At 33.0% G+C, this 16,210-nt stretch overlaps 2 protein-coding genes across 2 annotated transcripts in view; one reads left to right on the forward strand and one right to left on the reverse strand.

Annotated features, from left to right (window-relative positions):
• Positions 1 to 547: 547 nt before the first annotated feature.
• On the forward strand, positions 548 to 1,912 carry LOC140435184 (tRNA (guanine-N(7)-)-methyltransferase). The gene is made up of 4 exons (XM_072523959.1): positions 548 to 734; positions 787 to 1,093; positions 1,214 to 1,429; positions 1,750 to 1,912. The coding sequence occupies exons 1-4, from the start codon at positions 643 to 645 to the stop codon at positions 1,873 to 1,875; spliced, it is 741 nt and encodes a 246-aa protein (XP_072380060.1). The 5' UTR covers positions 548 to 642; the 3' UTR covers positions 1,876 to 1,912.
• A 1,027-nt stretch (positions 1,913 to 2,939) lies between these two features.
• Positions 2,940 to 16,210, reverse strand: part of LOC140435180 (cilia- and flagella-associated protein 65) — a 65,589-nt gene continuing 52,318 nt past the window's right edge. Inside the window, exons 12-17 of the mRNA XM_072523955.1 lie at positions 14,698 to 14,965; positions 12,603 to 13,010; positions 10,778 to 11,034; positions 7,135 to 7,429; positions 5,740 to 5,975; positions 2,940 to 3,301 (exon numbers count right to left, since the gene is read on the reverse strand). Of these exons, the coding sequence (XP_072380056.1) occupies positions 2,941 to 3,301; positions 5,740 to 5,975; positions 7,135 to 7,429; positions 10,778 to 11,034; positions 12,603 to 13,010; positions 14,698 to 14,965 (1,825 nt within the window). The 3' untranslated portion in view covers position 2,940. The remainder of the gene's footprint in view (positions 3,302 to 5,739; positions 5,976 to 7,134; positions 7,430 to 10,777; positions 11,035 to 12,602; positions 13,011 to 14,697; positions 14,966 to 16,210) is intronic.

Genomic DNA, 16,210 nt, shown 5'->3' on the forward strand with positions numbered 1-16,210 from the left:
CTCCCTTAAGGAAGAGTATTTTAGAAGGTATGGACCTTATAACAAACCAGTACTAATGACAAGGGCTTAAGGAACGAGGAGGAGCAGGATATTTGTTGCCAATACTTTACCAACGAAAACTATACAAATGAACAAGTGTCAGGATATCTGTGTTTTAATTTGTTATTTTCGGAACTTTGGTTTGTTAATGTAATGGAAAACACTTATAGTCATAAACTTTCCTGTTCCATAATTTATATACTCTCTCTGTCTGATATTATGTTATACATTTATATATAAAAATGCTTAAGTATATACTATATTTTTAGACAAGGAGAATATATTTGTTGGCATAGATTAATTTTTTATTTTATGACTATATTTATTTTCCATTAAAAGCATACTTTTAAAGATATCAAATTTTTTGAATTTGCCGTATAAAATTCAAAACCTACGTTTTAAATTTACTGCCAAATAAAATTAATTTTGGCCCGACCGCAACTGGTGCTTGAAACTCTTTCTCTAATATTTCTATGGGACTTACCTCACTAGAGGGCTATGGACTATGTACTCTGAAGTGAGGTGCGAGTAAGGTTAAAGGTTAGAATGGTTACATTTATAACTTTTTGAAACAGTTAAAAATTGAATATTTAGCTATAAGAAATGTCTGAAAATTCTACAGTTCGGCTGCCACAGAAGCGATTTTATAGGCAACGAGCACATTCCAACCCGATAGCGGATCATTGCTTTGATTAGTAAGAAATATGATTTAAATTATTAATTAAGCTTATTACATCTTGTTTTTAGTCCTCATGCCCCAGAACTCATGGACTGGAGTCCTTTTTACCCAGAAAAATTTGTAAACAATGGGAATAATTCCTCTGAAATAGAATTTGCAGATATTGGCTGTGGTTATGGTGGGTTACTCATTACTTTATCTCCCATGTTCCCACAGACATTAATGTTAGGAATGGAAATAAGAGTCAAAGTTTCTGACTATGTTATGGACCGAATTACTGCATTGAGGTCTCAACATCCTACAGAGTATCAGAATGTAGCTTGTCTGAGGTCAAATGCTATGAAGTACTTGCCGAACTTTTTTAAAAAAGGACAGGTGCGTTTTTCTGGTATAGTCTACAGAGTGAACTACTGAAAGAATAGCTGTGTTTTGGCAGTATGTCTATGCATTGAAATAAGTTAAATAATAAAAAGTGTTTTTCAAATTTTGTTTTAGTTAAAGAAAATGTTCTTCCTATATCCAGATCCACACTTCAAGAAAGCAAAACATAAATGGAGGATAATTAATCAAAATCTCTTAGCTGAATATGCTTATGTGTTAGCAGAAGGTGGTATTGTCTATACAGTAACAGATGTTAAAGATTTGCATGAATGGATGTGTCATCATTTTACAATGCATCCTTTGTTTGAACAAATTTTAGAAGAAGACTTGGTAAGTAAATTAGAAGTTAAGATGAAGTAAAATTGTATTAAGTGCAAAAAAGTTCTCTTGTATTTTAAAAATGGCAACACCAGGGCTCCCCAGTGTTTTATATTCCTTATAATTACATTTTAAATGTAAAAACTGCATGTATGAAGGAATCTATTTAAACAATCATTCCCTGCAATGATGTCTTTCTGTAGTTCTGTTTTTTTAATATTTCTAAGGTCTTGTGGTGTGAAATTTTCATTTTATTGTTCCAATTATTCCAATATGTTTTTTTTGTTATTAAAAGTTTGTTCCATATTTTAAAAAACATTTTTTTCTTACAGAAGGATGATCCAATTATAGAAAAGTTGTATAGTAGCACTGAAGAAGGTCAGAAAGTAACCAGAAATAATGGTGACAAATTTCTAGCTGTATTCAGGAGGATACAGGATTCATTTTGTACAAATTAATATATTTTAAAATAAAAATCTATAAAATTTAAAATTTTATCAGTGTGTTATTAATCCTTTTCTCTATGTTTATCATTATCCATAATGGGATTTCTAGAAGATGTGCTGTTGTGCTTACGCTTTAACTTCATTCATCACAGCATTAAATAAATGAAGTAAATTCAACTGTTAAATGTACAGTAGCTGCTAACATTCTAACATACTAGAGAATCTTCAGGGCAAATGTCAGCAAACCTAAGAATATAAATTGAAGAATCAAAATTTATCAGACTTAAACAGATCCAAATTACTAGATCTAACATTTGAATGGCCATGGGAAAGAATGATCAGTCACATTTTGTACAAATCAAATTTTTGCATAATAGTCAAAATTTTATCCTACGTTTTTATTAATTTAGTTAGCTTTACTTGCTTTTAGGTTCACTGACGATGGACTGATTAGTCCAAAAATGATCCTTTTGGATTTTTAAATTTAATTTTTAACAACAAGTGTTTTACTTGTATGTTCAAGTTTCTTAAAATGAAAACCTTACATATATACAGAAACTTGCAATTGACATGCCAATACAGAATCAACGTAATCACATCTTTATCCAGTAATAAATGGCAAAGTATGAAGTAAGTTGTACATTTTTTAAGGAGTAGTCCGAAGAGGCCTATACTGTTCCACCAATGACTTGATGTGATTTGCTTCCACTTGACCATTAAGACAGGTCCACATCGCTAATTTACTCATACAATAATTATACACCTGGCACAATTCCATGAGTTATTATTGTTTCTCCATTACTGCAGTAGGCCAGAACAAGAATCCAATTGCCCTAAGGCACTCTCTAGGGTACATTATTTGGTTTCATATGAGATACAAGAAGTTTATTAACCTAACATAAAGCCCCTAGATATTAGAAAAAGACAATAGAGAATGGAGTGGTAGCAATGTTCATATGAAGCGTTATATAGAGTACCTACTGTTTGTATATCTCTTCCTGCTAACAATAACTTTCAGCAATTAATGTTGGTTTCTTGTCCAAATAAAAAATTTGAAATAAAACACCATAAAATAATTTAATCTTTTTTACAAATACACTGATTTTTGCATACAGGAGCTACCTGTTCTACAATTATATTGTCAGCTGTTTCTTTATTCTTTTCAAAAGTATCTTGTTCTTTTTTGTTGTCTTGTTCTATTCTATTCCCGATTAATGTAGATAATTCAAAAGTCTCTAATATGCCATCATGAATAAACGTTTTTAATGTATCGGCTAAAATCGATAAAGATGGTCTTGCAAAATATTGTTTTAATCTATGTTCTTTATCCAATGTTTGGGGTTCTTTTTTACCAAGGCTTAATTGAGAATAGTAAATGTCCGTTTCATCTCTAATTCCTTCTAAAATTTCTTTAAGTGGGTCGTCAAAGACAACATCTCTAAAAAATGAAAATAGTGAAATAATTACTGAAAGAAGTTTAAATTATATCTATAGGATCTATTGAGAAGTAACATTGAGTGCAAGCCCTCATCTCTTACCGTACTGTTTCTCCATAGGTCGATCCAATATACCAGTGTATTCCAGTCTCAGTAGCAGATTCATTTAGAATTTTAAACTCCTACGATAGCCTCTTTGTTTTCTGGCCAGGGCCTGAATCATCATCCGTATCATTCACAGTTAAGTGAATGTGATTCGGCCGTCTCGTCGGCGTGGCTGGTAAACTGGAATCCAAGCTTACTGGACGATGATGGTAAGAATAATGTTTTATACCGGTAATATGTCAGTTTGTCAGCAGTATACCTATATACCTAGAGGTTTTCTACCTTTTACTAGAACTATAGTTATTACAATTAGTTTCTTCATATAATCTGTTCAGCCTTTTTTTTGTTTTGTATTTGAAGATCTACGGAATTTTTCACGGTAAAACTCTAGTTTATCGTACTGCAGCTTTATTCTATAATGAAAATCAACTAGAAATAACCGCAGTCTCTATAAATCCAGGTTTAGTACTGTCATCCATGCCAAAACATCTGCATAAAAAACAGAAAGCTGCATTTTTTGTGGCACTATATTACAACCATTTGAAGTTGGATTACTAAGTGGGTAAAGCCGACCGACTTCTAATGTTTTTCTTTTGGCCCGTTATTTTGACTGAAAACCGTTCTAGTTGTGGTTAGTAAGGACCTCTTACTATCCTAGAGGAGCTTTCTAATCTTTCTTTTGGTAATTCTAAGCAAGGGCCATCGGACACAGTATTATGATTTCCTATTATGTTTGAAGGATGTTCCCTATCCTTTTTTAGTTTATATACGCCTATCTAATAGAGATATCTGATTATACAACACCAAATCATACACCAAATAAAAAATTAATTATAAAAAAAATAAAAAAACGATTAAAAAGCTGAAACAAAAAAACAAAAGCGAATGGAACCCTATATATAGTATAATTACCTTTGATTAGTTTGTTTTTATTATAAATAAATATTATTCAACTTAAAAAACAATAAAAAAATATTAAGAGTCGCCTAGTAAATGCCTAGAGCTTTTTTTAACTGTTAGGCGTTTGTCAAAACTTAATCTATTTAATATTACTCAAAATATTACAGATTAGTTGTTTCTAGAAGTGAGTGATCCCAATTTTTGCGCCCCTCGAAAGTTAGTGTGGGTTTCACGGCACCCGCGGAACACGCTATGGCCACGGCTATGGAACAGAGGCGGGCATTAGATTATTATTGGCGATTCTACTTATCAGTGCGAATTATTGTTTTCTAAGTGATAACTAATAATTGTGTTAATTGTAATTAAGTGAGTTTTTGCGTTAAATAAAGTTACTTAAACCACTTGATGCGTTCAAAACAAAGAAAGAAACTAGACAGGGCTGCATACTATCACCATTATTATGCAACATACATTCTGAATAAGTATATAATGAGAAAAGTACTAGACGAATGGGATGGAGAAATCACTATTAGAGGCAGAAAAATCAGCAGCCTGTGATACGCAGATGATACACTTATACTAGCAGCGAATGAATTCGAAATGATTACCACAACTGAACGGCTAATCCGGATAAGCGAAGAATTCGGACTTCATATCAACACCGGTAAAACAAAAATAATGATCGTAGACAGAGCCAATAATACGCTACCACACTTACACTAAGTGGCAAATTTCAATAGATATGTATACTTGGGCTCCCTAATAATCAACAATGGCGATTGCTCCTCAAAAATCAAGCGTAGACTAGCACTGGCTCGAACCGCAACAGCTAAACTGATTAAAATATAGAAAGATCGAACAATAACAAGGAATACCGAGTTTAGGTCGGTCAATGCCCTTATTTTTCTCATTGCTACATACGCAGCTGAAACATGGACACTCAAAAAAATCGATAGGAATGGGATCGAAGATTTCGAAATGTGAGTCTATAGACAAATTCTACGCGTATCCTGGACAGAACATAGAACCAACTTGTTAATTCTGGAAGAGGTTTATATAAAAGACAGGCTATTAAAGAAAATATACCGAGCATACCTAATTAACTTCTGCCACATAGCTAGAAGAACGGGGACAATGCAACTATCGGTAGTAAAAGGAAAGTTAGAAGGCTGAAGACCAAGAGACAGATCTCCAACACGATGGGCAGACCAAATGAAGACTCTGGTGGGAAAATTCCTACATGTAGCCGTCAATATGGCACAGGATCGCAGCCAATGGAGACAGCAAAATACTAACATTTATAGTGTCAGCACGTCCTGAAAAGGGCTCAAGGAATGAGAAGGAGGAAACCACTTGTGCTTCACTTAATCTCTGAACCCACATAACAACGTAACAGTACATTGCCAACATAAAATGCCTAACAAAATATACTTACGAAATTATCATTCTTAATACATCTTCTATAAGATTTTTGTGCAAGTTATTATTTTTCAAAATTTTCCTCTCCTTTTCTAGATGTTCTACTGTTCCATCTATTTTCAGTTTATTTTGAGGATGGTACCTAAAAATCTCTGGTGGTTTTACGAAGTTAGTTAAGTCTCGTGTATATACAACATTTACTCTGATTGTAAGGGTCATGATGTATGTAGTAGTATCTTTCTTAAGGTTTTCCTAAAAAGATTAATGTATGCTAAAAATATCGAATTTTTAAAGTCGAGATACAAATTTTATTTAAAATTTTTTTCGCGCGCGTAACTGACATTCACAATCACCGGTCTCTTCAAGCGTTGTTTCTGAGAGATCGGTTTATTCTACACAAAAATTGCTAATAAACATTTTTGTTCAAAATTCTCTCAGCTGCTTTTTTATTTAAAACATTTTGAAGTTATACTTCTATACGCGCGTTCGACGTTGGAAATTTGTACGGTAGTGCATCGGCAAAATCATTACATATGTAAGATGTAGGCAAGAGAAAGACAGAAGATATATTTTCTCTCTCTTCCTCTCTCGAGAATAAAAATGTTCCTTTTATAACTATATTTAATATTTATTAATATTATTATTATTTTTCCATTCTGTTCAGATTTGTCTTGAGCCTCGTTAGTCATGTTAAATTATAAATTAAAACTTGTAAATATCTCAAGAAATTTCAAATCTGTACTTATATACACAACAAACAACAATTAAATTTTGTATCTGTCGATGTCAGACAAAATGACAGTTGTATCACGAAACAATATTTTTATTTTATTAATATTATTATCATGGTAAATTAAATGTATGCGTAAGTAAGTTATGTATATTGTCATTTTTAAATACTTATGAATATTGCATTTTAATTTGTATTGTATTATTATATTGAATTATGTTGCAGGGTATTGTATTGTATTTTTATATTAATAACAAAATAAACAATGCATTTTACTGCAGAGTATGTGTAAATTTTTTTTTGCATTCAACTCCTTTCATTCATATATGAAAATAAAAATATACATTTTCATCAAAATATTGATTCAATTCTTCATTCACTATACTCCTATTACAGGTCAAATGTTGTTTATATACAGCAAATGATGCACCATATACCTATATACTTAATTCTGTTTCTCTTTGTGCTCTCTCTTACCTATAGCATTATATATGTAATGATTGTGCAGATTGACTCTCATATAAATTTGTAACGGCGAACGCGTGTATAGAAGTATAGCTTCTACCATCAGTCCCACTGGACTACCACACCTGTTTTTTTTTTCTACGCCGGGGGGTAAAAGTGGTAAACTTTTTTTCATTTTTTTTGGGGTCAAAAAACAATACAAAAATAATACTATACCTGTTTTTGTGCATCTATTTTACATTGAACACTATTACTTCCATTTAATTGGGTTTTTTCAACTTCTATCTCTTGATACTGTTCGATTTCGGATAACAAGTGTTTTTCCATATTTTCATTTTTTCCCGTAGAGTAAACTTGTTGTACGATAGCCAGTCGACAAGACAACACAAAATCAGAGATTAGAGATTGGTCAAAAGATTGTATTTGTAAGGTAATAGCATGGGACTGACTGGGTAGGAGGTAACCATTTTCTTCTTGGGCTTGTATTTTGATGAAATTGGGAATATCCACACTGTAAATTAATCATATTTAGAGTTGAAATTATTCAGATATAAACAATACCGGATATAAAATTCTATTATTAAGATTCATTAATGCCCATAAGAATGCAATAATGAAGAGGTAGAAAAAAAACAAGAAGAATAGAGCTTCACAGGTCTAAACCAACGAGATCACTGCCTGCTTGATCACAAATTAAACCCCTTAATTTCTAATCTCACATTAATCTTAATTTCCTAATTTTACCTATATAATTGCAATAGATGTCTATATTTTAATTTAATTGTAAGTTTAGTTACTTTCCGGTAAAACTAGATCAACCCATAATTGATCGAGAAGTTCGGACATTGGGCATTTGTATTTATACATTGGTTCTTCGTACAAAATATTATCAAAAGGGAGAGACGGAGCTCAAGGAGCTAGCAGCTACTAGAGATTACCAGTTCTAGTTCTGTTCAACAAGAAATTGAATAAGAGTGTAGTGCGTTTTGTGATAAACGTTAAAAATCTTCAAAGGAAAGAAGAACAAGAGAATACTTCAATGATTGCTTGGAAACCATTGGGGAAAAATATATTAAAGTTTAATACAAGTCTTCAAAAAAACATTGGAGAAATAAAAATCAGGTTGAAAAAGTTGAAAAAGAAAAAAAAAAAAATAAAACTCCAGGACACGACGGTATAATTGCCGAGCTCTTGAAAACAAGCAAGATATTAACAATCCCTGTACTAACAGAGCTATTTAATAGATGTCTCCATAATAGCAATATCCCTAAAGACTGGAACGAGAGTCTAGTAATACTCCTACACAAAAAAGGGGATAAATGTGATCTACAGAATTATAGACCTATTTCGTTGCTCAGACAAGTATACAAACTATTTATGAGAATTATTAACAACCGGTTAACCTACAAAATGGACAATTACCAACCAGTTGAACAGGCTGGCTTCCGCAAAGGATATAGTACATCAGACCATCTGCTGACAATGAGAACATTGATAGAGAAGGCAAATGAATACCAACTACCCGTATTTATTACCAGACGTATAACTATAAATGGCAGTGAGATAGAACAAATCCAGGAATATATCTACCTAGGCCAAATCCTGAGAGTTTGGAAAACTTAGTTGGATACTTAAGAACCGCAAAATACCCCAATACTTGAGGAGCAAATTGTTCAACCAATGCATCCTTCCTATCATGACATATGGATGTCAAACCTGGACCCTAACCAAGGCAAACATGAATAAACTAGCCACAACAGAAAGAACAATGGAAAGAGCAATGTTAGGTATACGACTGTCAGATAAAAAGAGGAACGACTGGGTAAGATCCAAAACAAAAGTCGAGGACATAGCAACAAAAATTGCCAAACTTAAATGGAGCTTCGCGGGCCACACTGCTAGACAAAAAGACCAACGTTGGAATACTACAATACAAAATTGGAGACCTTACGAAAGTAAACGACCAAGAGAAAGATCACAGATGAGATGGGTTGATGACATTAAAAGAATAGCCGGAACAAATTGGAAATATGTTGCTCAGGATAGAGACCGATCGAAGGAGTTGGGAGAGGCCTATGTCCAAACATGGACGACAGAAGGCTAAGAAGAAGTAGAAGAAGATGAAACTGATGAATATACCCGTATCGAAAAGAATAAGTGCAAAAAATAGACGCATTCATAATGGAACTAACTCTAGAAAATGAACACGATGCGCTAGAAGATAGAGGTAAAGTAAAGTACCCACATTTAAGGGTAAGTATGAATCATGGGTGCCTTTACATGATTTGTTTAAACCATGAGAACAACCAACTATTAAATTTGGAAAAATGCAGTATCTGAAGACAAGCATCCGAGGAAAAGCAAGCAGATTAATACAACATTTAAACACCACAGAAGCAAACTATAACGCTGTCTGGGAAATGTTGCAAGATAGGTACGAAAAACCAAGGATACATTTATTTATGTTAATAGACAATATACTTCAGACTGCAGAGATAAAAGAAGCATCATAAAAGGTACTGAAAACATTCTTCTTCTTCTTCAGATGCAAATCCACTAATGGATGTTAGCGATCACATTTTCCATTAATTCTCTATTTCTTGCAATATGTATCAGAGATTGTATGTCGTTAATCCCTGTCCATTGCCTTATGTTTCGGAGCCAGGACATTTTCTTGCGTCCCATTCCTCTCTTGCCTTCAATTTTACCCTCGATTATAAGTTGGATCAACTGGTATTTTTCATTTCGCATGATGTGACCTAGATACGCCGTTTTCCTTTTCTTGATGGTTTCGAAAAGTTGGCGTTCTTGGTTTATTCTTTTAAGGACATCTATATTTGTGATTTTCGCTGTCCATGGTATTTTTAGCATACGGCGATAGAGCCACATTTCGAAAGCTTCTAATCTGTTTATATCCCTCGTTTCCAGCTCTCTACGCCATATAGCAGCACAGACCACACGTAGCACTTAGTAAACCTTAGTCTCAGTTGAAGATCGAACTCTGAACAAGTCAGTACCTTCTTGAATTTTACGAAAGCTTGTCGAGCTTGCTCAATGCGACATTTTACTTCCCTGTCCGATGCCCAGTCTTCAAAAAGCCACGATCCCAGGTATTTAAATTTACTCACTCTTTTAATGGACTTAGTATTCAGTGTTATGGTGGAGTTTTCAAATACATCCAAGTTTCTGGAGATGATCATAAATTTGGTTTTTTTGGTATTAATCTCTAATCCCATTCGCTTACTGTATTCTCCGATTTTAGTGACAAGTTGTTGAAGATCGACTATGTTGTCACAAATTAAGACACCATCATCAGCATATCGTATGTTGTTGATCAATACTCACTTTAATTCACTTTAATTCCCATCTTTGCATCCTCCAAAGACTCTTGAAATATGGCTTCCGAATAAATGTTAAATAAAAGAGGGGAAAGCACACATCCCTGTCGAACGCCTCTTCTTATATGTAAGTTTCTGTCATGTAATGTTTTCATCACTGAAAACATTACATGACAGTTTCCACGAACCCTTAGAAGCGATTAGTGGATTAGGTGCAATTAGTATAGCAAGGAGAGGCATGTTAGAGGAGAAAACGGAAACGAAATAATGAAAAACTAAATATAGATCTGTTAAAATCGGATGAAATGTAAAAGCGATTGAAACAACACATAAGTTTAGAAACTATAAATATTACCAAAACTGATGCATTTATGCTCCTTTCTGATCTATATCGTCACAATCAAAAGAAATATTTTAAAGAAGACACAGTGGTGTAAAGATAATCAGTATAGCCCTCAAGAAGGTAAATGTATTGATGTATTGATTCTGTTTGATCATAACTTGTCATAATATTCACTTACCGGTCCCATTCGTAGTAGATAATTATGTCAGTGGTAATATTTTGAATAAATATAATCCTCTCGGTGTAATTACATATCGGCATGCAATTTACTATTAAGTAATCAACTGAAAATACAACTGGGAACTTTCCTGTAGATTTACAAAATTGTGGCATTGAAAAATGAAAATAGGTCTCATCTACTGGACTTTTCAACGTGCCTGTACCTTTTAAAGTAAGTCTTGTTTCTTCTCCCTTTATTAAAAGGGGAATCTTAGCCTAAACATTTTAAAAACGAAGTGAATACCTAGAGCATAAATACACACACGCACACATATAATGTATTAATATATATATATATATATATATATATATATATATATATATATATATATATATATATATATATATATAAGAAATACTGTATATTATTGACTGTCGATATACAGTTTATTAGGGCTGCAGTCAGAAAGTTTGGCCGGGATGTTACAGAAACACTCTTTTGACTTTTGGCCTAGTTTTCGGAATTGTTTTATTCCTTCTTCAAGGCACTGTAATTAGAAGAATGTGTAAATATTTACAATATATCACAAATTGTCAGTGCAACTTACTAGTCGTCGGGATTATTTTTATATAAAGCTATGACACTCAACATTAATAACACTTATGTGTGTGTCATCGAATTTCCTGACTGTGGACTTAATCCATTAGCCGAACTTATTTTTGCTGTACAGATATTTATGTCACATATTACTATTAAAATAAGATTTTGTATTTTAAAGATATACCTAGATTCTATAACAATAAATGGATAATTTAATCTTCAGCTACAAACAATATTACACATTTATATAGATATATCTATATCATAGAATATATTCTAATTATATACCTATTCTTTTTTTTATATTACATTATAAGGAATGTCAACAAGAAGTACTTCTGCTCAGGGGTCTTTCAGAGCAATGCACACACACAAGACTAGACCATGGAAAGATAGGTAGACAAATGGGATAAACACAGGTATTAATAGTTCACAATTTTAATTTTATATTAAGTAAGTAATAACACATATATAAAATATAACATATAAAATAATGAACAAAATACATTTTAAAATTTAGTTAATGATAGTAAAACTTCGTTTGTGACATCTTTTAATGGTGTGTTTTAACTGATCCATAGAGAACAGAAAGAAAAAACAAAAATAGTATGATTAAAATATAATTAAGTGTTCTTCATGTTTTATTAATGGAAGTAGTATATTAAACCTGTCTTGATGGTATGCAACATGTTTTGCATGCAGGTGTATTAAGGTGTGTATATGTAAAAGTAAATCTTTATTTTATTTTTGATGTTATGTCAGTAAATAACAATAAATGTTACTCAGTTTATATATGTCAGACTTTTTATTTATACAAGACGTATTAATTATATATAATAATAATCTGGCAGTGATTATTGCCCGAATAAAACATTATTGCTGTTTTTTCCTCAACTCGGTACATTTCATTAACTTTATTACATTTTAAACAATAAATGATAAAATATTGAAATTCAAATATTGTTAATATCTAACTTCTTTGTGACCAAACGCAACCCGTAATACACATTTTTGTACTGCTTGTGGCCTGAATTTTAGGGGCGGCCTGAAAACTGTATTCTATTTTTGCACAATTTTGGGACGTGTCTTCGGTTAAGATTTCAGTCCTCTACAAATAGTTTCTCATGACTTATGGTGTAAAATAATTAGAAAAGCAGAAACTCAATAGTTTAGAATTTCCCATTGAGTTTCCTATAGCCCTTTTGACGATTCACAACCCAGTATAAATAAATAGTACACTTACTGTATAATTTCGATGTTCAATGGGACAAAATTTGAACTTGAGTGCAAATTTGCCAAAAGGACTGATTTCACCTTTGTCTTGAGTACATTCAAACACATTATATTTGAACTTCTTATAAATCTCGGTAATTTTTGATTTTTTTACTTCTATTGTGGCTGGAAATTGAGTGTGATTGTATAACCAAAAAAATTGCGTTGGTGGAACCCTAGTGGATAAGTGGACGGGTTTAAAAGCCATAATAAAATCAGTATTATAGGCAGATACTCTGCTTTCATCTGCGGGTATTCCGTATATGCGAAAGTAGAGAGTGAATAATCTTTTATGACTCAAATGGATGTCGTACGCCACTGTCGTTTCTCTTAATATATGATAACTTATTGTGAATGTTATTATTTTGCTTGATTTTTTCTAAAATAAATATATAAACAAATATAAATATTAGTAACCAGTTTTTGTTCAAATCATTAATGTTTGGCAGTTATGTTACATTGATATTATTAATTGAAATGAAGAAACAATAATATCAAAAGAAAACAAAGCAAGTGTTACATATAACTGGGAAAAGCCATAATTAGCAAGCCTTCAAATATAAAGACAATCCGTTACCCAAATCCATCTAGTGCTACGGTTATTGATAAGTACCAGACGCCTCTCAGTTCTAGAAGTGCTAGATCCAGTACAACAAGTAATAAGAAAATCTAACAAGACTTTGTGCTACACAGTACATTTTTCTCGTGCTGCCTCAAGAAATAGATATCAGCTACCACCAACATCATCAAACCTGCAATAATCCCCCTCTAATTATCTTCTTTCTAATCAAATTAGACATTTGGTGCTTGTTCCGACATCACTCTTGGTTCAGTATGTATTGTCGGTTCTGACATATGGAACTAAAAAATGGGCTTCTAACAACAACTTAGTCCACAAACTTCAAGTAACCCAGAGAGCTATGAGATGGAGAATGCTCAACATAAAGCTCAGCGATCGCAAATCCAATGAAGATATAAGAACACGATCAAAAGTAACAGATCCAAAAGATTGCCATGTTAAAATGAAACTGGGCAGGACACGTAGAAAGAATGAAAAAAAAAACGGATAAAACGAATTATTGAATCACGATCAAGAACAAATAAGAGAAGTAGAAGTAGACCTCACCCCGCTAATGTCAAGCGAATGGCTGCTCACAAATGGATGTAAAAAACAACGAACGGAAATGAATGGATACACCTAAGGGAGAATAGCTGTTGATGATAATGATAGATTACAAATTTCGTATTTATTTGTGTTATTATAAATTATTTACTAGACAAGGAGATTCGCTGAGCCCATTAATATTTAATCTGATAATGGATGAAATCATAAAGAAAATTAAAAAAAGAAGAGGATATAGAATGGGAGAAAAGGAAATAAGGATAATATGCTACGCCGACGACGCCATAATAACAGCCGAAAATGAAGATGACCTACAAAGATTAATTAAAGAATTCGTAGATACGGCGCTCATATACAACATGGAGATCTCAACAGAGAAAACTAAAGCGATAGTAATATCAGCGGAACCGAGACGATGTAAACTAGTCGTAAATAACAAAATAATAGAACAAGTGATGGAAACTGAATACTTGGGAATAAAACTGTCAAACTACGGAAAAGTGGAAGAAGAAGTACAAAAACAAGTGAACATGGCAAACAGAGCAACAGGATGTCTCAACAACACAATCTGGAGAAACAAATACCTCACAACGGAAACGAAAACCAGGATATATAAATCAACAATAAGACCGATAATGACGTACACAGCGGAAACAAGAGCAGATACGGCGAAAACACAAAGACTACTGGAAACAACAGAAATGAAAGTCTTTCGAAAAATAACAAACCAAACTCTAAGAGACAGAGTAAGAAGTGAGGAAATACGAGCGAGATGTGGTATAGAAGAAATAAACGCGTGGACCAAAAGAAGAAAAGTGGAATGGAATCAACACATCGAAAGAATGACAGAAAATAGAATAGTACGAATAGCAAGAGGCAAATCGCCAAATGGAAGAAGATCATTGGGACGACCGAGGAAAAGATGGTCAGATAAATTATTTACCTCAATCTGCTCGTTTGTAGTTTCGATCAACACTACTTTTCTATGTGGACAATCGTAAAGCAATTTAGTCGTATTAAAAGTAACTAAAGTTTGTTTAGTTTCACAATTGCAAACCTTTTTTCTTTTAAAAATAATCTCCGTATCGAATTGTGTAGGATTCTCCACTAATAGAGTAAGATAATGTTTTGATCCTTCGACACAATCCGGCATCTGTATATTTATTGAATCTGAATTGTTAGGCTCGACTTCGTTAAATTGTTCGTTTAACCTAAAATTGTGTAGTAGTAAATGATTTGGTAGGGGCTGTACTGTTTTTTAGTATAAAATGCCGACTTTAATATTCGTATCTGTAACAAACAAATAGAACCCGTATAAATATTACTTTATCTTGGTATATCAAACGATTTTTAACACGAGATCTAAATACGAGCTTGTATAGAGTATGGTAGGTTCGCTTTTCAAAGAATGAAGAAATTTCTAATAAACTCTTCTTCTTCTTCTTCAGCCTTAAGTAATCCAACTTTGGACATAGGCCTCCCCCAAATCAATCCAGTATTTTTTATTTTACGCCACTTGCTTCCAGTTGTGTCCTCTGGTCTTCTTAATGTCATCAGCCCATCTTATTTGTGGTCTTCCTCTGCTTCTCTTTCCTAACCATGGTCTCCATTGTTGTATTTCGTGGTTTCATCTTTTATCCTTATGTCGGGCATGGTGTCCTGCGAAGGTCCATTTTAATTTCGCAGCATGTTCTCCTGCGTCTTTTACTTTGGTTTTGCTTCTAATCCATTTGTTTGTTTTTTTTTGTCTATAAGTCTCGCCCCGAGCATTGATCTTTCCATCGCTCTTTGTGCCTTTACTATTTTATCCATATTAGACTTGGTGAGTGTCCACTTCTGTGAACTATATACGTGAGTATAGGGAGGATATACTGATCGGAAATTCTGGTTTTCAAATATTGTTCTATTTTAGTGCTTTTCAAGATCCAACTCAGTTTTCCAAATCCTGCCCATGCTAACCTTATTCTTCTGGTAATATCGGCAGTTTGATTTTCTTTGTCAACTTTCATTATCTGTCACAGGTAGATGTATTCGCTTACTGTTTCTAAATTTATGTCGTTCAACGTTATTTCTCCAATGTTCGGTGTATTTGTCATTATTTTTGTTTTTTCCAAGTTCATCTTAAGACCAACTTTTTCCGAAGCTTGCAGTAGTTGCATCATCATGGTCTGTAGTTCTTCGAAACTTGTAGCGAATATTACAATGTCATCAGCGTATCTCAAATGACTCAGTTTTCTTCCATTAACATTTATTCCTTTATATGCCAGTTAATGTCTATGAATACGTCTTCCAGTGCAAGTGTGAATAGATTTGGTGAGATATCATCTCTTTGGCGAATTCCTTTGTTGATTATTATATCTTTGGTTTTCCCATCTATTTATATTTTCATTGTAGCTTTCTTGTAAATATTATGTAAGAGCATTCTGTATCGGGAGTCTATCCTGCAGTTGTTCATA

Source organism: Diabrotica undecimpunctata, chromosome 2 (assembly GCF_040954645.1).
Source record: "Diabrotica undecimpunctata isolate CICGRU chromosome 2, icDiaUnde3, whole genome shotgun sequence".
Classification (NCBI taxonomy): domain Eukaryota; kingdom Metazoa; phylum Arthropoda; class Insecta; order Coleoptera; family Chrysomelidae; genus Diabrotica; species Diabrotica undecimpunctata.